Source organism: Akebia trifoliata, chromosome 5 (assembly GCF_017979445.1).
Source record: "Akebia trifoliata isolate Shusen 1 chromosome 5, ASM1797944v1, whole genome shotgun sequence".
Classification (NCBI taxonomy): domain Eukaryota; kingdom Viridiplantae; phylum Streptophyta; class Magnoliopsida; order Ranunculales; family Lardizabalaceae; genus Akebia; species Akebia trifoliata.
This window is the reverse complement of record NC_141379.1, coordinates 8,901,278-8,927,004: the sequence shown is the minus strand read 5'-3', so window position 1 is coordinate 8,927,004 and position 25,727 is coordinate 8,901,278. Positions and strand designations below refer to the sequence as shown.

The 25,727-nt window shown below is 34.0% G+C and overlaps 1 protein-coding gene across 3 annotated transcripts; it reads left to right on the top strand.

Moving 5' to 3' along the window:
• The first annotated feature begins 5,346 nt into the window (after window positions 1-5,346).
• Window positions 5,347-21,713, top strand: LOC147401405 (transcription factor BIM2-like). 3 transcript variants are annotated; one of them, XM_086442703.1, is made up of 8 exons: window positions 5,347-5,511; window positions 5,625-5,748; window positions 6,080-6,170; window positions 13,509-13,578; window positions 13,671-13,772; window positions 14,243-14,700; window positions 15,447-15,576; window positions 21,274-21,713. In XM_086442703.1, the coding sequence occupies exons 2-8, from the start codon at window positions 5,655-5,657 to the stop codon at window positions 21,388-21,390; spliced, it is 1,062 nt and encodes a 353-aa protein (XP_086298829.1). In that variant the 5' UTR covers window positions 5,347-5,511; window positions 5,625-5,654; the 3' UTR covers window positions 21,391-21,713. The 3 variants fall into 3 exon arrangements, with proteins under 3 accessions (XP_086298829.1, XP_086298831.1, XP_086298830.1); XM_086442705.1 differs by having other exon boundaries at window positions 21,224-21,362; XM_086442704.1 differs by having other exon boundaries at window positions 5,366-5,518.
• The last annotated feature ends 4,014 nt before the right edge of the window (window positions 21,714-25,727 follow it).

The window sequence follows — 25,727 nt, the reverse complement described above, 5'->3', positions numbered from 1 at the left end:
CCAATTGAACTATGGGTCTAAGACTAAGTCCAATAATTTCAAAAGTTTTAGAGAGTTGCTATTGGCACCCCTACTTTTACTTGTTACACCCCAATTAAAAATAAAGAAAATAAGTAAATGGTTGAGAATAAGTATAAAAGTTGGGGTGCCAATAGAAGTTCTCTCTTAAATTTTTTTTCTAGATTTTTTGTTTTTGTTTTTGTTTTTTGTTTAAGATTTTATATGAGCCTAATCATAATAGTAAACAACTATTGAAATTGTTTGAAAGAGTGTTGTAATGTTGAGATAATAATTTGAGTAAAACCTTCTTAATGTTTGAATGATCTGTTTATTTTTTATTAGGGTGTAATAAGTAAAAGTTGGGGTGCTAATAACAACTCTATATTTTTATTTATATTAAAATAGAGAGCTTTTGTTATCACATCAACTTTTACTAATGCCCTCTCAAGATGCATCCTAATTCTTTGGTGATTTACAAATGCATTAGAGTGGCATTAGCCAAAGATGGTGTGACAATAGAATCTCTTTTAACATATTAAAATAGTTTTTAAATCCATGTCCATATAATAAAACACAAGGGTTCTTTTTCCAATGTTTATCCCCTACATGAGTAGGGTTTCAAATTTAATCTAACTTTTGTTATTTTTCTCATTTTTTCCCTAAAGATACCCTTCCAACTTTATTACCTTTCTTCTCCTACTCTTCTTAATAATATCATTTTTCAATAATATGCCTTCAGCTTTATTTTATTTCCTCTCTTGCCCTTTTTTCTAAAAATTAGCCCCCATCAACTTTATTACATTTTCTCGTATACCTATTAACCTTAAGGAGTATGCTCTAGGAGTGCAACTTGGTTCGGTTTGAGGTCAAATTGGAACCGAACTGACATAGGTCGGTTCCACTAAATAAGAATTAGAACCAAACCAAATTCCATTGGAACCAAACCAATCCAAATTGAACCAAACCACCCCAAAGCTATTGGTTAGGTTCGGATCTCGATTTGAATTGAATCAAATTGCACCCCTAGGATGCTCAGGCAAACTCTAGTATTTAAAATATAACATATTATTATCTAAGAAACATTTTTCTTAATAAGATTTTAAGCCTTACTAAGGGTTGTTTTGTTCAAATGGATTATCATTTAAGAAATCCAACATCACAATCCTCTAAATTTCATCGAAAAACTCATATAAAAAAATCAAAAAATGATTTAATTTGGGCTTGATCAAGGTTCTGAAAATGGATGACTACAGATCTTCCACCTAACTTCAAAATTTAAAATTAAAATCGAACGGTGAAAAATATATATATATTTTTCTTTCGAAGTTCATAGAATTTTGTCCTCTACAACCCTAGAGCATTAGATCATGTTTTTTGATGTGACAAGGCGAGCCCAAGGATCTTTAGTAAGACTGAAAATCCTTACTAACTTACGATAGTCAGACTCTTATTATTTAACTCATCGCCTATGATTGTCAAGTTAATTTGTCTAGATAGACAATTGAGTCAATAATTTGAATATGTGTTATTTTAACACGTATTTAGAAAACAAAAATTTAACCAACATGGAGTAAGAGTGTCAATGGGTCGATTCTGGGTTGGTTACAAAGATACTTTGGAACAATTTTTCTTTTTTTGCTTTCAAATCTAAAATAAATGGAACTGGATATTAGATTCACAAGAACACTAGTACCCATGGTTCTGATTTGCAATAAGAGAATGAGAAAAAAAAATACTCCCAATGATAGTAAAATTGTATATTCTCTAGATGCAAGTATATTTTTTTCCATTAAAAAATTTGAGCAATATTAGAAAAGGGTTGGGATTCATAGCTCGTGAAGGTGAACTCATATGTTTCAACAGTTGGGACTTAGTGATCTATAATATATTCTTGGGATTCATCTTTATCCCAACCGTTTGGATCTTACATATACACAGTTAAAATTGTGTGTGAACATATGAGTTCACTTTTCATGAGTATGAATTCCGACCCTATTAGAAAAGGCCTCTTTTAAATCAATGTAAAACTTTTATTCCTTCAAGAAAATTATGCATTATCGTAAAAATAATTATAATTTATTAGCGAGGATATAAATTAATAATTTAAAAATATATATTAAAATTCATCTTTATTGACCATACTTTGACCGAATATTGAAAAAGGGTTTAGAACTTTTGATTGGAATATATAAGGAATGCTTACATCCAATACTTTATGGAGACGTTAGCATTGTCCAACACTTTTTTCCTAATGATACCTCTCATTGTTTTAGTTTTTAATGAAAAAGATAAGGGTGTATTGGTCTTTTACATAATAAATGTTTATTTACATGATAAATGCAATGAGCATTTAAGTATTTTTAATTAAATATATATATATATATATATATATATATATATATATTTATAATAAATACTTTCACAATCAATGCCAGCATAATAAATGTATTTTTCGGTAAAAGACTAACATGCCCTTGTTTTTTTTACTATAAGATAAAACGAGGAGGGGTATTATTGAAAAAAAGAGTGTTGGACAACACTAACGTCCCCATGAAGTCTTAGATGTTAGTGTTCCCCTATATATATATATTATTAGCCTTTTACACAATAAATACATTTATTATGTAATTAATAAATGCATTAATTATGTTGGCATTGATTGTCAAAGATTTATTACAAAAAAAATATTTAATTCAAAATATTTAAATGCTTATAATATTTATTATGTGAACAAGCATTTATTATGTAAAAAAACAAATACATTCTTGTTTTTTTTCATTAAAAAACAAAACGAAGAGGGGTATTATTGAAAAAAAAAATTGTTGGACAATGCTAACGTCTCCATGAAGTATTGGACGTTAGCATTCCCCATATATAAGGGCATGTTAGTCTTTTATATAATAAATACATCCATTATGCTAATGATAAATGCATTTATTATGCTGGCATTAATTGCCAAAACATTTATTACAAAAAAAAAAAAAAAAAATATTTAATTCAAAATACTTAAATGCTTATAACATTTGTTATGTAAACAAACATTTATTATATAAAAGACCAATATACTCTTGTCTTTTTCAGTAAAAGACAAAATGAGTAAGAGTATTATTAGGAAAAAAAAGTATTGGATAATACTAATATCCTCATGAGGTCTTGGAATGTCTTTTACACAATAAATATATTTATTATACCATTAATAAATGCATTTATTATGTTGCTATTGATTGCCAAAATATTTAGTATAAAAGAAACATTTAATTCAAAAGGATTTTGTTAACGTGTGCCCTAAAAGTGCAATAAATATGCTTTGAAAATTGGAATCTAAGGGTATTTTGGTAAAAATTAATTTTTTTGAAGGTTATTTTCAATACAAAATCCAATTCTCAAAATATATTTATTGCACTTTAATGTGTGCCCTAAGGGCACACATTAATTAGACCAAATTCAAAAGACTTAAATGCTAGTATAATTTATTATGTAAACACAAATTTATTATGTAAAAGACCAACACACCCTTCTTTTTCACTGAAAAGGCAAAATGGAAAGGGGATATTATTGAAAAATAAATGTAGTGGACAATGTTAATGTCCTTGTAAAGTATTGGACGTTAACATTCCTCATATAGATATATATTATTAATTTTTGGTTCGAGTTAAATGGTATCCATTGAGATCCTAAATTTCAAGGTAAAACTAGATGTGGCAATGTGTCGGGTTGTGTTGAGGTAATGGTATCATGAAAATTTACCAAACCCAAGTCCAATCTATTTAATAATCGTGTCAAAAACTTAAATCTAAACCCAACCCATTTATAAATAAGTATACCTGACCCGACTCATATATAGTCTGTTTAGTAAAATTTTAATCTTTATTGGAAAAAAATAAGTTTCATTTCTACCACTAAAAATAAAGTCACACAACCATAAATTAGTATCCAGTCACAAAAATCATTATAAAATTTTAAAAAATATTTAAATAATTATTGTTATATTTAAAACTATACATTAATGACAGAACAATTAACCGGGTTGACTTCCCTAATTCGGATTCGACTTATTTATCATGATCCAAACCCAATTAGGCTTGCCACCCAAAACAATGAATAAAAAGAGCGCAACATAAGGTGCACATTGTTCGGATTTTGGTAAAATTGGAATCAAACCAAACATGATCGGTTCTACAAATTTGGAACCAAATCAATCCAATTACCTTATAGAACCGAACCAATCCAAACCAACCTTGGTTCGGATCGGTTCTCAGTTCTCATACTTTCAAAATAGAAAAACTAATATTTTTTCTTTCAAAAGATAAACCCTTTGGATTAGATCATAAATAATGGTATTTTAAAAATGAAAATGATTTTATGATTAAATTTTGATTGAAATCTATATAAATTAAAAATTAGAGGAAGCTCAATGAGACTAAAAAAAAAAATTACAATTTTTAAATTGGTATTTTGGATGGATTAGCGAGGAAACTAATCCATAAATGGTAGATTAATAAATCCAAGTCTGGGTTCGTATAGTATATTTCATTTAGCAAACACAACATAAAGGTTATCATAAAAAAAATAAGGAATCAAACTCTTGAGAAAGTTTTTCCATAAATGGGTAGATCCATTTGAGAGTTGAAAGAGAGATTTGTGTACTTTTTAAAATTATTTTTTATTATGAGTTTTTGTTAGAAAAAAACAGAGGGGATGAAGTTAAAGACTTTGATAAGTTACCTCTCTCTCTCTCTCTCTCTATATATATATATATATATATACTTCGGGGGAAATGTTCAGCACCCAACCATTTACCCAACATGTTTTATCCTACATGGGTTAAAAGTTTTGGAATTGGTTGATTTTTGGTGAGGATGATTTCTATGGTGAGGAGATCATCCTCACAAAAAATCAGCCCATTCCAAAACTTCTAACTCCATCACAAATGGTTTACAAAAAATGGACGTTTCACGATTTTTCAACTTGTAAATATGGGGTTAGAAGTTTTGGAATGAACTAATTTTTGGTGAGGATGATCTCCTCACCATAGAGATCATCCTCACAAAAAAATCAACCGATTCCAAAACTTCTAATCCATGTAGGACAAAACATGTTGGGCAAATGGTTGGGTGTTGAACGGGACCCATATTTCGGATTAGCTCGGTGCTATTATACCCTTAATCCGGAATCGAACCAAAATAATTGGATTTGTTTTTTACAATCCACACCCGAACCAAACCATGCTGAATCCGAATCAATCCAATCCAAAAGGCTTTGGATTGGTTCGGTTATCGGATTTACCCAATCCAATGTCCACACCTAACAGGCACAGCACCTTCCATGCGCAAAATAGCAAAGCCATTACAAATTAATCGAGGGGAAAACTTAGGGCATTTCTCTCTCTCTCTCTCTCTCTCTCTTCTCCTGCATAGCTGAAAGTTGGTGCAGTGTTGATCACTCATCAGAGCGGCCATTACAGTCTCCTTTCATCAATCACAGCAGCTTCAGCTCCTTTTCAACTTCCAAGTCGGTGGTGACACACATTCTCTCTCCACTTCTCTTCCACTTATTCTAGGGTTTCTATATTTGTGTTCTTGAATTGATTTCTTCTTTTGAGCTGGTTTTTGGGAACTTTGTAGGAAATCAGACAAGAAGAATCAGAGAGATTCATGGAGATGATGAAATCTGGGAGAGGTCTTCAGGACGAAGAAGAAGACGATGAGGAGGAATTCCTCTCTAAAAAGTCTGTTTCTTCTCACAAAGGTATGTTATTCTAGAGTTCTATAGCTGGTATCTAACATGTGCCGTGGGTTGGGGTTTTATTGCTCTTTATTCTTAATGAATCTTTGGTTACCTTTTTATTCTGAGAATCTAACATGCGCTGGGGAGGGGACTACTGTCAATTTAGCTGTAACACTTGGCGCATATGAGAGAGATTCATGTCTCATCGAATTTGGGGCGGCCTTGCATGCTTCATGAGTTTCTGATAACTTGTATTTGAGAGTTTCTTAAAATATAAAAAAATGAGATTTTTTTGGTGCCAATACAGTTTGTAATTTAAATAAAAATATATATGTTTTTTTAACGGTAACAGGAGATGGGAAGAGGGCTGATCAGAGAGCCAACACGCCACGATCAAAGCACTCCGCCACTGAGCAGCGAAGGAGGTGCAAAATCAACGAGAGGCAAGTTCCCTATTAAATCATTTCTCATGGATTCTAATTCATTTAAAAAAAAAAAAAATTTCATGTTCTGAAAATCGGACTGGAATGTGTAGTAAAGGTGTTTTGGTTCGTGTAAATTCTGTGATCAACACTTTGATTGTTAAACAGACTGAACTGTTGATGTCCCAGGACCAATTTGTTGTTGAAATTTTTGAAAATGTCTCACATCTGGGCGAATTTTTGTGATAAGAGTTAGGGTTTTCATCTCACTTGTTTCTTCCCACTCAAATCTTGTTTCTTGTCATCTTACTTCTATCTGGGAACCAAAATCTTGGTTCTTTCAATCTATCTTTAACACCCTTTTTCCCAAATAAAAAATCCCCTCCTTTTCCATTAATTTTATGGTTGACTACCATTAAAGGTTTTGTAGAGGGAAGGTGTGGGAGTGGAGGTGGGTGGGGGTCAGGATGGGGACTTACAAAAGAGTTGGATGCAAATAAATAGTTATATGTGACTTGAGTAGAGAGATCAATGATGCAAATCTTTCTCAATGAAAACAGAAAAGAATTGGGAAGAGAAATATTGGTCCACCTATTCTCATGTTTCATCTTCTTATGGCTCAATATTTGCCTTCGATCACTGCTTTCTCTGCACTACTTCGCTGAATAGTCTCAGGGAACTAAAGAATGATCTTTTTTTATTGCCTTTCCTTCCTCATAGAACCAGGGGAGGATTTAGAGTGGGGGCTGTGGGGGCACTTGCCCCCACAAGCATTTTCAAATTCTATGGGTTAATGAACTATTGTGATAGATTTTAGTGGCGGATAAAGAAATTTGCCACTGCTGCCCCCACAAATTTTTTTTTTCCACTCTTAGTTGCCCCCATAACTATTTTTTTCACTCTTAATTGTCCCCACAATTTTTTTTTCTACTCTTGGTTGCCCCCACATGAGCAAAATCCTGGCTCTGCCCCTGCATAGAGCATGGTGTCTTGATGTTTTGAATCAAAATTTCGCCTATTTAGTAAGTGCATTTCACTTAATTCTATTCCCATGCGTTCTATTTCAATAATTTTTATTTTTATATATACGGTTGAGAAGTTCCAACATAGGTTGTATCTCACCATGCTGTACCTGTCTGACCTTCTCAATTTGTGGTCAGAACACGTGCCAACTATTTCACCAATATTTCACTTGGATCATTGGTCAAACCTTCTCAAACTGTACGGTCTAACCTTCTTAAATCGTTGTCTAATGTAATCTTTATAACGTTTTTTCTGGTGACATATCAAGTGGGAGTTTCTGTGGCTACTCCATGTCATTTTTTGCAGTTTCCCCAGATCTTGGGATGATCAAAGGAATAACAAATCAATATGTCCACATGACATTAAAGTGCTCAAATGTCGTAAAAATCATTGTGCAATTCCTTGGTGAAGTATGGGCGATGATTTATTTATCTAATACAAATTTAAAATTAGGAATGATGGTGCACTAGAAGAGTTCTAGTGAGGGAGAGACTAGCAAAAACCCAAAGGGAAAGCAACCATCAATGGGGTCATCTAATCCCAATTGATGACCAAGTCCTCAGTGTGGATGCGTCTAAAATCCTCAAAAATGGATGACCAGTTGTATGTAAGAACCTTGACTTTTAAGACCACCATTTCGAGTCTTCTTCCTTATTCACCCTCTTTCTTATTCATGAGTATTTGATGCGTTTTGGTCCTTCCAAATGCCCTAAATCATTGTGAAGGCAGCATTTTCATAACATATTGCATCTCGTAGAGAAGTCATTGGCAGCCCAACCCTTAATAATGTCCAAGATGCACATGGGAATTGTTCAATAAATCCCAAAATGGTTAAAAGAACTCCCCACTCTTCTAGGGAATTCTTGGTTGATGAAGAGGTGGTCTAACTTCCCTACCACCATCTTACACGATGAGCATCTATCAGGGATTCAAAATTCTAAAATAATAAAGTGGTCAACTTTGGGAATATTGTCAAGCAAGCTATCTAGGGAAAGGAGACTTTTGAGGTATAGGCGTACTCCAAAGGGTTTTGATGAAAAGACTTAGTGTCTTTGGTCATAACAACATAGAGAGATTTGATCAAGAATTTACCATTGCCTATCACAAACAGAAATCAAGAATTTACCTTTGGGGTTTGATTATCCATACCATAAAGTTCTTTGTTGTTGAAGTTGAAGACATTGATTTGAGCCTTTATGACCAAAAAGAAAAAATATAAAACCATGATGTCGATCTCTCAATCTTTTAGGTTTTTCCGTTGGCCGCCCATGTTCCAGGATGGATCATGTTTAACTCTAGATCCATAGGTATATTGATTGATTGAAATTTCTATTACTAGAAATAGGTTGTAGATGGGAGGAAAATCGTGATAAATAGAGGAATCACCACACCAAGTGTTTTTCTAGAATCTCTTTGAAAGTCCAATCTTGAAGAAAAATTGATTCAACAATGAACGGTGTTGTAGAGGTTGGTAATTCCTTTTCAAACTCCACTTTCGTAGGAACATTTGTTAATTATAGAAACCATCCATATTTTATTTTATTTTTGATGAGTAGGAGACCACCCATTATAGTATACATAGTCAATGGTTATCCATTAAAGATTACAAAAAATATATATATATATTAAAAATTAATTAATTAATTTTGATATTTAAAATTGTAAAACAATATAATAAACAGGTGGTCGGACTGTCAGATTTTGACTTTCCAATTTTACCCCTGCAAAAACAGGTTGTCCAACCACCTGTTTTCATTAACTATTCATGTAGACTGTTTGACCATTTGTTTTGAATTTTTTGTTTATAAAACCTGAAATGGACTGTTCACCAGTTTATTTTCTCTAATGGTCCATGTGGCAAGTCAAAACCGACTTAAAAGGCTTGGAAACCTCTCATCAGGAGCTCAATCTAAATATCTTAGGACTTCTGTTCATTCGGTCCAAATTGTGGCCTAACTTCAAGGGTGTTTTCTTTGAGGGTTTTGTATTTGGATGGGACACATAGCGTAATAGTTTAGGCTTTTTTCGTTTTCTTTGGTTGGTCACCTCGACAACTGTTGTTTCTTTCTTTGAATCTTTTCTTCTTTCAATAAAATTATACTTATAAAAAAAAAATAGATGGTTTGATCGCATGTTTTCAATTTTTTATTTAAAAAAAAATTCTGAAAACAGGTCTAACGGTCAAATATTTGTATGAAAATAGCTGGTTGGACCATTTATTTTTAGCTGCAATCGTCATCTAATCTATTTTGATGAAATAGGTTGTTGTACAACATGTTTTCAGTTCAAATGGTCATCATCGATATTATTTTGAAAACAGGCAGTCCAACCGTTTGTTTTCAACTTTTCACCTATAAATAGGCACTTGGTAGCTAGGTAATGCGAAACACAAATCAAGTCAACGGTCAAGGGTTCCGATGAAAAATTTGTAATTATTTAGATTTTCACTTAATTAGGTCTAGATTTATCATTTGAGATTATTTGAGATTAGTTATTTTTTTAGTTTTGAATTGTTTTAAGATTTTATTTTTATGTTTTTTGGGCTTATTTTCATGTTTTATTGGCCGTGGTCTTAGTATAATGTTTAGGGATAGTTTAGTAATTTTAACTTGTCTTTTATTTAAGTCTATTAGGGTTGAAAATTTAAGAGAGAGAATGAATGGAATAAACAAAATTATAAGAGTCTCTGTTTTCTTTTGAATGTTGGTGCATTCAATGTGGCTGATGCCATGGAAATCATTGGAGTGATTCCAAGGTAAATATCAAATTTTTTTTTTTGTTTCTTTCTTTAATCTTCTTCTTATCCTCTATCTTCTTAAATCCATCTTTTTAACATTTTTTTTTAAAGATCAAGGAACCATCAAAAACCTCCAATCCTTTCAAAAAACCACCCATAACATCTGTTTTCTTGATTTTTTAATAAGAATTCTCGATTTTTGATTTTTTGATTTCTTGAAATCTTGAAACTTGAGTTTTGAATTCTTGATTCTTGAAACCTACAAACCTCAATTCTTAATCCTTTCATACTTTCTTTAACTTTTATTTCATTAATCTCTAATCCAAATACCCTAAATCTCCCCCTAATCGTAATTTCAAAATGTGGAAAATCAAAATACCTTAATCCTTTCCTTAATCGTAATTTCAAAAAGTTGTAATTGGAAAACTTTGTGTTTTACATTTTAAAATATAGCCAATTGGGATTTTAGAAATTTTCTACTATTGTCGCCCAAATCTTTACCCAAAATCCTAAACCAAATTCTCTATTTTCCCAAATTTTCTCTTTTTCCCTCACTGTCCTACATCACTGAGGTGTATAAAGAAATGAAAACATACACTTGGAGTGTCTGTTTTTAGGGTCAAAGAGGTGGTCAAATGCAATGGTGCAGTGGGTAATTAGGAAAAGACAAAATGAACTTTGGAAATAGGCGGTTGGATCGCCTGTGCCTGTTTTCAATGGGTAGGGAGGCCCTTAGGCGTGAGGGTATTGTGGGTAATTTAATTTTAATTTTTCAAAAACAGGCGGTTGAATTACCTAGTTTCATAAGTTGCGGTACAACTGCTTGTTTATTATCTTTTTTAAATTATTAAAAAGTGTTATATTATTTTATAATTAATTATTTTTTAAAATAATTTTCTGTTGTTATAAAGCAATTTGGTAGCTAGTAGCGTAATTTTATCTCACTTCAAGAATATTTATAAAGATGTTATGAAGTACTATCTTAATAAAAGTATAATTATGAGTTTTTTATACGAAATATTATTAATTATTAAAAATATTTTAATTTTTTAAAAAAGATAAGAAACAGGTGGTTGAATTGCCTGCTTATGAAACCAGGCAGTTCAATCACCAGTTTTTGAAAAGTTAAAATTTAAACACCCAAAATACTTCCATATGTAGGGCCTCACTACTCCCCTTGAAAATAGGCGGTTGGACTGCCTGTTTTCAATGCCCCTTTACATGTAACCACTACGTTTGACCATGAAACCAGAGACTGCAAGTGCATGTTTTCTTCACGCACTAAATCAGGTGCTTAGAGTGCATGTTTTCTTCTCTTTGTACACCCTAACCACTAGGGGTGCACACTGTTCGGTTTGGGGGCAAAATTAGAACCAAACCGAACTTAATTGGTTCTACAAATTCGGAATCAAAATTGCATCGACTACACCTTAGAACTGAACCAACCCAAACTGACTTTAGTTCGGTTCGGTTTGGTTCTCGGGTCATCTAACTTGGTAAAGATTTGGGCCTTACTAAGAATTGTTTTTCTCAAATGGATTACCACCTCAGCAATCCAACACCACAGACCTCTAAAATGCTTCAAAAAACTCGGGACCAATTTTTTTTTTATATAAAAACTTGATCCAAGGTTTTGAAAAATGGATGGCAACCGAACTTCAATATAACTCCAAACCTTAAAATTGAAATACAACAGTGAAAAAGTAATAATTTTTTGAGATTTATTTTTCAAAATTCACAGAATTTTATCCTCTAAAACCCTGAAGCCTTGGATCATGTGTTTGGATGCCACAAGTTGAGCCCAAAAACCCTTAGTGATGGTGAAATCCTTACTAACTTAGTAAGGCTAGTCAAACACAATCAAATAAGTGTTTGGGGGATCAAGGGATGTTACAGAGAGAGAGAGAGAGAGAGAGAGAGAGAGAAGAGAGAGAGAGAGAGAGAGAGAGAGAGAGAGAGAGAGACGGTGAGTGTTTCTCTGGTGATGGATGATGCGGTTGACGGCTAGGGTTTCTTCTCAAAATCCAAAAGCTTTTTTGGGATGAGGAAAGGAGAACATAAGATATATATTCGTTCGGTTCTAGGATTCCCATGAAATGAGAACTGAACCGAATCATCGGTTTTTCAAATTTGTGATCCAAAACCGAACTGATTAGCTTAAAAACCGAACCAACCCAATCCGAAGTGCCATGGTTCAGTTCTTGGTTTGGTCCAATCCAATGTGCACTCCTACCAGCCACCAAGCGCCTAGTTATAGGTGAAAAGTTGAAAACAAGCGGTTGGACCACCTTTTTTCAAAATAATACCATTGATGACCGTTTGAACTGAAAATGGGTTGTCCAACAACTTGTTTTCATCAAAATTCTGTTATGTGACCGTTGAAATTGAAAGCGGTTGGTCCAACTGCCTGTTTCATTTAAATATTTGACCGTTAGATCTACTTTCTGATATTTTAAATAAAAAATTGAAAACATGCGGTCAAACTGTCTGTTTTGACATGCCACGTGGAGTGTTGGCAGAAATTGGCTATTGGGCAGCCTGTTTTCAGGTTTTTAAGATAAAAAATTCAAAACACATGGTCAAACTGCCTGTTTTGACTTGCCACGTGGATCGTTAGTGAAAACAGGTGGTTGTACAACCTATTTTTTGTAGGGGTAAAATTGGAAAGTTAAAATTCAGTGGTTAACCATCTGTTTATTATCTTTTTTACAATTTTAAAATAATAATAATAATAATTAATTAATATATTTTTTAATAATTTTCTGTAAAGGTGTTCCATCTCCTCCACATAGCTCCATGACCATTTCTGCAAGGCAGTCATATTCACCATCATAATGGGTTTGATATGTAGACCTACCTTCTTAATTGAATTGTTTTAGATTCAATTCTATTGTCCCATAAGAACTCGCTGAATGTGGTATGTCCATTAAAAAATGGATAGACAAACAATGGTAATGATTATAATAGCAGCAACCATACTGAGATTTGCCTCTAAAATGTATTAATTTCTAATGTAGTTAGCACATTTAACGTTAATTTTGTATGGCTATCCTAGGCAATGCTTTAACACCTAGTGCCTTGGCTACTACCTAACGTGTAAATATCTAGTGTGACCACTTCTGTCAGAACACCTGCCTGATCCAGTCTTCAGGTGCTAGGGGTCTCAGCTAGGTGAGGAGCTCATCTAGATGAAGCTTTAACTACACTGCGTGCTAGTAATATGAGAAGAGTTGTTATTAACTATTTTGATAATCTTGTATCCATCGTACTTTCTGTTAATTCATTGTAATGACTGCCATGATGTTAAAATTATGACCCCTGAAAATGTGAGGTGGACATAGGTGTATTGTTATGCAGCTTAGGTTCCTGTGTGATTAATAGCTTTCCCAGTTCCCTCCATCCTTCTATATTTAGCAACAGATTCACAAAATCCAAAGTTCTTTTTGGATTCCCAGTTATCTGAGAATCCAAAAGGATGGAGGGAAAGACAAAAATTTGGATTTTGTGAATCTGTTGCTAAATATAAAAGTGCTCCTAGTCCCAAGGAACACCAGTGTTACTTTTCAATAGACTTGATGGTCAATAAACTTCTCATGCAGATTTCAGATATTGAGAGATCTGATACCCGAGAATGATCAGAAGAGAGATAAGGCATCATTCTTATTGGAGGTACATTATGAATTTTAATATTATATGTGTTATGTTACCTGGATGCTTCAAAATAGGTATGTCATGATTAGAAAATCTGTATTTCTGTGCAGGTCATTGAGTACGTTCAGCTTTTACAGGAAAAAGTACATCGGTATGAGGCGTCAGCTTCATACCAAGGGTGGAATCAAGAGCCCTTGAAGTTGACACCATGGGTAAAATATCAATTCCATGCTTTTGCCTGACCAAGACATTTTAGAATATGGGCATCCATGTGGGCTTAGGAATCATGCATAAGTGGGTAGAAGATTGGGTAGGGATTGGTGGTCTTGTTTGCATGTGTATGTTTGAATGTGCCTGTCCAAAGTGTTGCAGTCCACAAGTTCCCACACATACTCTTGTCAACATTACGCCATGTTTGTGCATAAATGGAATGTTGATGTGTTGTTCATATCTGCCCATCCAATGATCATTGTTGTCATTTTTCTTAAATAAGAATAATTATTTTAAATATAATGTAAAGCCTATGAATCCTATTTTGCACGATTTTTCGAATCCAACACTTTGTACCTATGTTGGACTCTGACATTGGGCATTTAATGCATTTTAGTCTGTAGATCTGTTACTCCCAATATATTCATTTTTATGAAAAATTTAAGTGACCATCCTTCTTTGTTTGAAACAGAGAAATGGCCATGGACCTGTAGAAAATATGGTTGATCATTCTCGAGTCATAAATAATGGCACTGATCCAGCATTGATGTTTGCTGGTAAGTTCGATGACAATAGCATGGTGGGCACCCCTAGCATGCTGACAAACACACAGAACCCATTAGAATCTGACCTGAGCGCCAGTTCTGCCTACAAGGCAATGGATCACCACTCTGGACTAGCTAACAGGACCATACCCCTACCTGTTCCTCTCCAGCCAAACACTTTCACTCCTTTGGGAAGGAGTAGTGGGCTTGCACAACAGGGACCTATCTCCGATGTGGACAATATGGAATCCCAGCCTCCAACTCAGTTGTGGCAGAGTACACCATGCACAACGGAATGCAATGTCACAAATGATGCGTTAAATGAACGGGGTGAGCTCACTATTGAAGGGGGCACAATTAGCATTGCTGGTGTTTATTCTCAAAGGTGAGTAACTGTTATTTTAGTTTGTTTATATTCTTATTCTAGTGATGAAACTCCCTCATCTTTTGTTGAAATCTGATGCACTAATCCTTGCATGTAGTGTTCACAGCTCTGTTGTCAACAGGATTTGATCTATAACACTAATTTGACCTTAATTGTTGAAAGTTTAAACAAAATTATGTTCAGTTCTAAAAATGGAAATGTAGAATGAGTAACCCATGCTGCTGACAAGTATATCCTCTACCGGATAATGATGCATAGCTATTAACAAGGCTGTCTGATTCGTGGAACAACTGTTGTTTGTTCCATAGTCCAAGAATAGCATCAATCCTGCCATTCTATTGTCTGATTAATTTCTCAAAGAAAACAAATGCATTATGGTTTACGAGAAATGTAGGGCGATTGAACTTAAGGATCATGCTGTCAATATGATTTTTGAAATATGGTCCTTGCATCAGTCCAGACATCAGGGAATCCGTGTGTGTTACTCAAGTCATTACTAGAAATTTAGAATATTCCTGCTGAGGATAGCCGAAGATAGGGGATTGTCATGCTTGTTTCCATTGACATTGAACACCCATAAGTTGTACAAAATTTCTTGCCTGGTTTGTTTTGCATGAAATATAATTCTGTTCTCTGGCAACAACAGAAAATCTAACTGGAGTTCACTGTTTATTCTTTAAAGAGTCTTCATCTGAAGTGATGTTAATTTTATGCTTATAGTGAGAATGGGTTTAATGTGGAAGCAGGTTGTTGAATAATTTGACGCAAGCACTGCAGAGCTCAGGTGTTGATCTGTCACAAGCCAGTATATCAGTGCAAGTTGATGTCGGAAATCGAGCAATCAATAGACTGACTACTATGACATCTGGTGCAAAGGTACTCCACCCCACACCCCCTCCTCCTTTCCTTAGCTTTTTTTTTTTTGCTGAAGCCCTTTCCCTAATAGGGGGAATAATTGGATATTACCATAAACCAAAATTTACCCAGGCATTTGCCTGCAGTGTAATGAGTTTTATTGGATCTTCTGTCCCATCTGAACTTCAAAGGTCTTTAGTGTGATTATGCTATTGTTATGTCAGTTTAGCATTTAAGAATTATAGGAATTGCATTAGAGTACTTGGAATCAAAGCTGTCAGAATTGAATTATATCATTAAATCACAATGATTAGGATTCAAGTCGGTGGGTGGATCGTAAGAGTCATAAAAATTATGAAATAATACCCACAAATAATGTCAAGGTTTTGTACAAAAACTTGCAAATGTTGACCAAACAGGTTTTTACGTTAAAATCCCAATATGCACTACGAGGCACTATTCTAATTATACAATATATATTTCTAAAAAAAAATAAAATCCCAATCATGTGGCAATATCTCATTGTCAGAATATAAATTTCTACCTCATTTCAATAGGTTCCTTTTAGAAAATTAAGGTTAAGGAGAGAATGAGGAAAATAGAGAAGAGAATGAGTCGGTCACTCTCAACAAGGTTTGGCCTCTATTTTATATTAAAAACATGTGGTTGGTCATGTGGGCTTACGTATTGGGCTCACACGACTTTACATTATTGAGAAATAAGACATGGGTCGTGTGGGCTTAAGTATTGAATCCACACGACATTAAATAAGAACTCTAACACTCCCCTCAAGCTGGAGCATACGAATTTGACATGCCCAATTTAATACAAAAAATATTAAGGAACTCTCTTGACAATGGTTTTGTGAGAACATCTCTCAATTGATTTTCTGACTTAATATAGGGAGTAGATATCTTTTTAGCCATCATCATATTATGAATAAAGTAACAATCAACCTCAATGTACTTGATTCTTTCGTGGAATACTGGATTACTAACTATATAACTAGCAGCTTGGTTATTACAATACATAGGCATAGGAGTAGGAACTTCAATCCCCACCTCCTTTAGAAGACTTTGAACTCAAAGCATCTCACATGCAGTATGTGCCATCGTTTTGTATTCTGTTTCAGTACTAAAACGAGTTACAACTTGTTGTTTTTTGACTACACCAAATTACCTCCCATGAAGGTACAATACCCAGAAGTAGATCTATGATCAGTCCAGCTTGTCACATAATCAGCATCTGAGAAGCCAGTAATTGATATAAGAAGTGAAAGTTTATGATAATCCTTTGCCTGGTTACCCCTTTAGATATCTCAGTATCCTAAACACTACATCCCAATGAGTCTGTTGCAGAGCATGCATAAATTGACTAACTACTCCCACAACAAAGGTAATACCTGGGTGAGTGACAGCCAGGTAGATTTGTTTGTCAATTAACCTACGATTACGCCCTACATCAGCATAAATCTTCCCTTGTTCAACATCAAGCTTAGTAGTGGGATCTATAAGTGTTATAAAATACTGAAAGATCAGACGTAGACTTAACAAATCCATAGGCGAGAACAACTGAGCTAAATTTATAAAATCAAGCTTTAAGCGACTGTTCTAACCCATAGATTGCTTTCTGTAGGATACCATAAGTGCGCTTTTAGCTCAATAAGGGGGTTTGCTTTGTCGTGCGGAATCCTCCATTTAATAGTAGGAGAAGATATCCTAGGGCCTTTTTTCTCCTGAGCTAGGGTAAAAGGGAATTCCAAGCTAGTAGAAGCTCTCCGAAGTTCAACTTCTTCTGTCTCTCTTTCCGGGGGTAGGGCCTTTAGTCTATAAATACGACACACTAGGTCAGTCTTACCAAAGGCAACGTATCCAGATAGCTACTCTATATATGCCTCCTCTTGCAAGTCTTCATGTCGAAAGGCATTTTTAATATCCAACTGATATAAGAACTCTAACAGAGTTTAGGCGAGTCACTGGAGAAAAAGTCTTACTATAATCAATCCCATAAGTCTGTGTGTAACTTTTGGCTACAAGGCGAGCCTTCAACCTCTCAACAGATCCATTAGGAAGATACTTGACTGTATACACTTATCTACACCCCACAACCTACTTCCCAATAGGTCCCAAGTATGATTATGATGAAGGGCTGCACTCCTCATCCATAGCTAGTTTCAACTCAAAGGAGGATAATGCTTGTGCGTAAGAAGTGAGAATAGAAATAACAGACAAGGAAAATACAAATTGGCGAAATGAAGTTAACATCAAATGAAAAAACACAAAATCAACAAGAGTAGATCTTTCCTTAAAGCAATAGGAAGATCACTAGAGGTAGAAGTAGATACTGGTAGATGTGGAAGAACCTCAAGTGAAGTTGATGAAGGATTTGGGGTTAGCAAAGAAGATGGAGGTGCTCGGAAACGAGTGCGTTGATATACTTGAAGAGGCACGGTGGAAGGGTCACCTGCAGGAAGAATTAGAAGCACAAGAGTGGTGGAAATTGTAGGAAACAGCTCCCCCTGACGAGAAGAGATAAGAATATAAGATTCAAGTTAAATGAGACACCAATAGAAGAAAAATAAGGTGTAGACTTATAGAATATCACATCAACACTTACATAGTAGCGTTGAGTGACAAGACAATAACACCTATACCTTTTTTTTTTGAAAAGTATAATATATTGATCATAAAGGGGAAATAAGAAACAAAGAGGCCGAGAAAGCCTCAAATAAGAACAATAAAGAAACGAAAAACAACATTAGTAATTACAAAATGAGTGCCATCTAAACACAAAATCATCAAATGTAGTCCCCGCAAACTCTATATGCTGCTTTGACCAAAGGTATAACAAACCCAAGATCTCCAAAAAACCTACATGAGAACTGCTACTCTGATTCTTGAACACTCTGTTATTTCTTTCGTTCTAGATCCCCCAAGCGATAGCTGAGGGGAGCAAAGCCCAAGGAATCCTTTTTCTGGAGTGGAAAACGTTACTAGTCCATTCTACTAACAACGAGGAGAACTTACGAGGAGGAACCCAATTCAAACCAAAGAGACCAAGGAATTTCGACCAAATATTATAAGAAAATGAGCAATGTATCAACATATGATCGAGAAAACACAAACACCTATACCTTTTTCGTATACGAGAGTAACCTAAAAAGAAACATTTGATGGATCTTGGGAAATGTTTAATCAATCCAGGGTCAAATGAGTGAACAACGCAAATACAACTAAAGACTCGAGGAGTAACAGTAAAGATATGAACTTGAGGATAAACCAAAGAGAAAGGTGATTGACCATTTAAAATTGATGATGACATGCAATTAATAAGATGACAAGTTGTGAGGATAACATTTCCTTAGTAAGACTTAGGTACATGCATCTGAAACATAATGGTGCAAGCATCATCAAGTAAACGATGATGTTTTCGCTCCACAACACAATTCTGTTGAGAAGTATTAACACAACTGGTTTGATGAATAATGTCATTATCTGAACAAAAAGACTGAATAGAAGATCGCATGTATTCTAAGGCATTATCAGAATGAATAATTTTCTCTAGTTTGCTAAATTGGACTGAAATTTCTTTATAAAAAGTAAGCGAAACACGAGAAAATTCAGTACGATCTTTCAATGAGAAGGGCCATGTCATACGAGAATAATCATCCACAAACACCACAAAGTAATGAAAATCATATAAACTTTTTATTCTCGACGGACCCCGAATATCTATATGAATTATTTCAAAAAGATTAGATTAACGACTCTCTATATGACTAGGAAAAGAACTACGGTAAGGCTTGCCCAATTGACAAGCCTCACATTCTAAAACTAGCACTGAACTCAACTTAGGAATAACACGATGTAAATTAGTCAAAGACACATGACCTAACCGATAGTTCCATTGAAGGGGTGAAACTGAAACACTCAAGGCAAAAGCAGGCGCATCATGCATTAAATAGTATAATCCATATTTTTCATGTCCCAAACCAACATCTTCTTGGTCTTGAGATCTTGAAAGACACAATAAGAAGGGAAGAAGGTTATGGAGCACTGTAATGATTTTGTAAGTCGACTAACAGAAAATAGATTAAAAGGAAATTAGGGACTAAAAGAGTAAAAGATAAAGGAAGAGATGAGTTTGGAAAAACATCACCTTTCCCAACTACATTACGAGTGGACCCATCAATTAGTTCAATGTGAGAATTAAGAGTGAAATTTAGAAAAAAAGACAAGATATACGAGACATGTGGGCACTAGCTCCTGATTCGATGACCCAAGATGAGGGAGACTTGGCAGCCATACATGTGGGATTACCTGAAGTAGTTGTGGGTGAAGTAGGTTTTGCAGTCAACGTGGTCAACTTCTGAAGAATCTCTTCCAACTGTGTGGTAAGATCGGAAAATGCAACTCTAAATGTATTCTGAGAAGTGCAATCAGTGAAATTCTGAGGAGGTTCCTCTTGAGCCCAATTAGCTCAAGCAGGTTTACCCCATTTATTCCAATAAAATTGTTCAGTGTTAGCTACAATAGGTACACTTCAAATCACCACCATGAGCTCCTCTACCAACATCATCAGAAATCCCCAAATTTGCCACTCGGGGAGGAGTAAATTGAAAACCCGCACAAAGATTAAAAAAAGATGGTAATCCTTGGGATATTCTATGATATGTGGCTAGGGTTGAGAGGGTTTCGAAACAACGATCGGAATAAAATCGCAAAACCCAAAACCACCCGGAAAAAAAAATTCGAGATCTAGACAAAATTTCAAACTATTAATTGAGAAGTCGATTTTTGTGTGCAGAAAACATTGTTCATGAGCACATTCACGCGACACTTTTCGCACGACACTAGTCACAATTTTTTTTTGTTGAAACAAAAATTTTAAGACTTCAAAACTGTCCATCAATTCCCAAATCATTCATTAACACCTTAAACAAATACAAATGAAGCTTTAGATAAACATTTAGATGCAAACAAACAAATCTCAAACACCTAATCCCTTTTTGGAACCAAGGCTTTTTGGAAGTATTGGATTGAAGAGAAAAAAAAGAAAGGATTAAGAAAAGGGAAGAAAAAAAGAGAAATCAAGCAGATCTAATTGTAGAAATGCTCTAATACCATGTTTTAGAAGATTAGGGTTAAGGAGAGAATGAGGAAAATAGAGGAGAATGAGTCGGTCACTCCCAATAGGGTTCGGTCTCTCTTTTATATTAAAAACATGTGGTTGGTCGTGTGGACTTAAGTATTGGGCCCACATGACATTAAATATGAACTCTAACAGTTCCAAATCCCAATGCACTTATAGTCACTCTTGTTAGGCAATCAGTTGAAACACCCAACCCACTAATTCTCATTTCTATATTGTTTAAAGAAAAAAAAATTACATACACTGGAGCCATGTACCTCATGTTTTAATTCAAATTATAGTACTTTTAACTGTGATTGGTAAGATTACCTTGGAATTCTTTGGTTTTTTTTTATCTAAAAGGATTCAAACATAGATACAAATCGATTGGGGGGTTAAGATTTGATATGAATTTGACATATTATTTTAAAAACTCTACTTGGGGTTATGCTTTTGGGTTTGGGACTTGTGTCCTCAAGAACATAACCTTCAGTTTAGTCTAAAGTCGTGACTCTTTTGCCTGGATGTCTTTACGCAGGCTATTAACTAAGAACAAAGTACCACCTAATCATTGTCTTCATGCCTCAGGATCATAAAGACCCTTGCTCTAGAAATCAAGCTATGTCACATTCTAGGGTTGCAAGCAGTGGTGAGGATTCGGATCAAGCTCAAAAGAGGCTCAAGACACAGGAAACTTTAGTATGACTTTAATTGTCTTACACCTCCCACCTCCCGCCACCACCAACACCATTTTTCTCTTTCTTTTCTTTCTCTCTTTGGTGGTTTATTGATGTTATCTCCTGGTTCAGAAATGATATGGTTAAAGATAGGTTGTACATGCTTTGTCTCTGGTTTGTCGGGACAGGTGCACAGAATCCTTATCATGAACCAATATGTATTTTTTGTTTTTTTTTTATTTCTTAAAGAGGCTTCCATAAAGATTTTGAGAAGCTGCTTTTGTTTCAAGCTTTCCATTGACATAGGAATTTTCTTTTATTGTACCTGTTTAAGAGATTTGGTTTCTTTTACCAAGGTGCCTCATATTTTGTCTGCTGTTGAATACCTTGACCTGTAATAAGTTAGGTAAAGTAAAGAAATAACAATCATACTGATAGCATCTATAATGATTTTTATGCTTCATAAGTTTGAATTGGGGTATAGGTCCCAAAAGAAGTGGGTTGAAACTTGAAAGTTCATGTGGTCAGTAGTTGGCTTCTCTCCTCCTTTAACATCTACAAGTTTGTTAACTTCTTGGTAAAACTATTTTTAACCCAATCAACCTTATCTTCAATTCATGGCTTTGAATGTCTTCCAGGAAAACCGAAAATTGAAACTTCTACACCAAGAAAACATATTATGTTCTAAAGATTTGATGGTTTTAGGAGATAGATTCTTAAAGTTGTGAGGATAAAAAGCAGGTTGAAGATGATAGAATTTTTCTGAGAGAAAATTAAGGGGTTCTGCAACTAGAGGTTGAAGATGAGGTCATTTATGTTCATCTTAGAGAAGAAGACTGGTCAAGGGAGGTATGTTATTGGTTTGAAAACATAGGGATAGCTCTAATATTTTGACTAAAATGTGGAGGGGCAGATCTAAATCAATCTTTATTTTTTGTCCTCCTTGAAAAAAATAAGTTTTTTTTTTTGGCGGAGTGGTATATTAATCAATAGTATTTTTGAATGGTAATATTATTATTGAGAGCCCTTATCTTACAAATGATTTATAAGAAATAATTGACAATTTAGTAATTAATCAAAATCATGAAGAAGATTATATAAGTAGCGATCTTGTCACTAAAATATTTATAAAGCTGAACAGTAAGGGATTTTTTGTGGAAAAAAAAAATATGGATTTTCCAAAGAGGTTGGGTTGTAAGTACGGCTGTCAATGGGCTGGGTTTTGCCCGGATCTGGCCTGCCCCACCATGAACCGGGTTTGTGTTTAATAAATTAGTCAATGTAATTTTCGGGCCGGGCTAAGCCCTATTTATTAAAGGGTCGTGTTTGGGTTTTGAATGGCGTCGGACCCGCTAGACTATATTAAAATATATTACATAATAATAATTTTTTATATAAATTAATAATGGTGCCCGTAAAATATTATTGTATAGAATGCTATTAATATTTTCAAATCTAATAATAAAATATTATTTTAATCAATTAAGTTTTATTTCTTAAGCCTGGCCCAATATTTAGATGTGTTGTGGCCAACTTTTTTTAGCTTTAAAAGATCCGGCCCAGCCCGATCCATTGACAGCCTTACTTGTAAGAGATAATTCATGAAAAAAATATGAAAGTTTGATCAATCGTGATAATCTGACTACCCCATGTGGCACACTCAATCAACTCTCCTGACATGAAAAGTTTGGGAGCCGTAGATCTGTATGTCTCGGGATTCCCCATTTAAAAGTGTATCCCGAGGGAATCATGTATCCCAAGGAGTATAGATTTGCGGCACCCGAACTTGTCACGTCAATTGAGTATGCCAAGTGGGCTAATCCAATTATTACGACTAAAGTTTGGTTGGTAGAACACAAAATCCAACTGGTGGGGTAAAACACTTAAATCGAGAGACTAAGGTGCTGTTTGTTAAACTGAAAAAAATAAGTGCTGAATAGCATTAAGCGCTTAATTTAAGTGCTGAAAAAGTTGTTTGTTTAGATGCTGAATCATGTTTGTTACACATTGTTGAAACTGGTAAATTGTCTTTGTTACCCTTACAATCATATTATACTTTATTTACATGTTTTAAATGCTTATTTATTATTAAACACAATAAAATATATTATTTATTATAAAATTAAAATACAATTTATTTTTAAATAATAAATAATACTCAAATCTTCAATTTATAAATAATAATTTTTATTTATAAAAACCCATAAATTTCAAATTAAAAATAATAATGTCATACAAGTCACCAAAATTTGAAATCAACTTTAAAAGAACTTAATTTTGGATGAATAACTTTTTATGGAAATGAATGATGTGTAATTATAAAAGCACCCTATAAATTAATAAGGGCAACCCACACTATAATCATTTTTTGTTTTGTTTTATATGGGTTAAAGTTTTTGGAATGAGCAAATTTTTAGAGAGGATGGTCTATATGGTCTAGAGATCATCATCACCAAAAATCAGTCTATTTTGAAACTTCTAACTCGTCAAAAATAAATTTTTTTTTTTTTAAAAAAAGGACAATTTACGGTTCTTAAACTTGTTTTGATAGGGTTAGAAGTTTCAAGATGTCCTGATTTTTTGTAAAGATGATCTCCTCATTGTAGAGATCATCCTCACCAAAAATCAACTCATTCCAAAACTTTTGACCCATATAAGACAAAATAATTTAGCTATAGTGTGGGTTTATTAATTTGTGGGGTGTTTATATACTTATCCATGGGATATAAGAGGTAATATCCTTTTAAGAATAAGGGCATATTTGTCCATGCTAAAAAAAATAAAGGGCATACTTGTCCATGTTGAAAAAAGCGAAGTGCTTACCGCTTCAGCATTTTTTTTTCAGCATCAAAATAGTGCTGAATTTTTTTTCACTTATTTTCAGCAATAAGCGCTGAAAATATAGAGTAAACAAATGCGCTATTTTGATAAAATTGCTGAATTTAATTTTTTTCAGCAATAAATACTGAAAAATAGCGCAAACAAACACCGCCTAAGATAGAATTGTTCGTAACGATTGGATTTTCATGCTTTTTGAATGAGTCAATAGATACCAACCTTTTGCTTTCGAATGAGTCAATAGTATCTCCAATTGGACTCAATCATTTAGAATTGAGAAAAGTTGGATTCTATTGTTTTAAGAGTCGTAATGAACGCACGTGGTCTTGGTGCGTGGCTGACTTGGAACCACAGATCGTTTTCATCGGGATACACAGGAAAAAAACGTGTGGTTCTGTGCCTTTATCACATCAGTCGCAATCCTATTGTGTACACAAATTAAGGTTATTATTTTAATTGTTAGATTCTTGTCAAATGACCATAATGTCCTTAAATGTAAAATAAGTTACCGTATTTTTCAACAAGAACAAAGCTAAACTGACTTCAAAAATAATATTATCTTGAGCATTGTTTGTGCACGTAGCCATCATAAATGCTTTTCTCAGGCTACAAGGAATGTAAAATCGAGGAAAACCGATGGTTCACCGTACACAAAGTGCTGAAGGCAGTGTTGTAGTAAGTCAGTGTAGCACGGCTCTTTTGGCAAAGATTGTCATACTATATACCCATTAAAACAAAATATAGTTCATGTCCCCAATCACACACGAACTATCACTAATCTATTACTAATCACACAATTAATTCCTTATTAGTCATGATCGGCAAACTTGAAAAGATATTCTTGAAAAAGGAAAGATAACTCATTGAGATTCATAAAGAGATTAAATCTCAACCACTCTTTATAGAAGGATAAAGAGAGCAGGTCTATAATTGTGAATTAACATAGATTGTTCACTCGATTAACACAATCACTAATAATAATATAACTCATTTTTTTTAGAGAACTGCTATTGGCATTCCAACTTTTACTATTACACTCCAATTTCTTAAATTACATGTCACACCCCAATTAAAGATTACAACACACTCTTCAAACATTATCAAGGTTTAGTTTAGATTATAGTCATAATATTCCTGTTCAAACAATTTGCAATTATGATTAGGCTCATATAAAATCGTAGGACTATTAGCATAAAAATTCCATAGTTTTATGGCAATGACAAAAAATGCCACTTTTGTTTAATACTCAAAATATGACCATTTGCTACATTAACTCATGTTTTTTTTTTTTTTTTGACAAAAATGTTCCCACCTTACAAATTCTTTAATAAATCCTTGAATTTTTATTTTTTAATTGTAACTTCCTCCCAACTTTTTATACCATCAAAATAGAAAGAGATATCTTCATGCTTTTTACTAAAACTCATCAAATAGCCATTGGAGCTCACAAATGAGGTTCTATTTTTGAGGAATGATAGTAAATCTTGTAGATATGTCCACTCTCGTGTTCGATTCACGATCTATTGA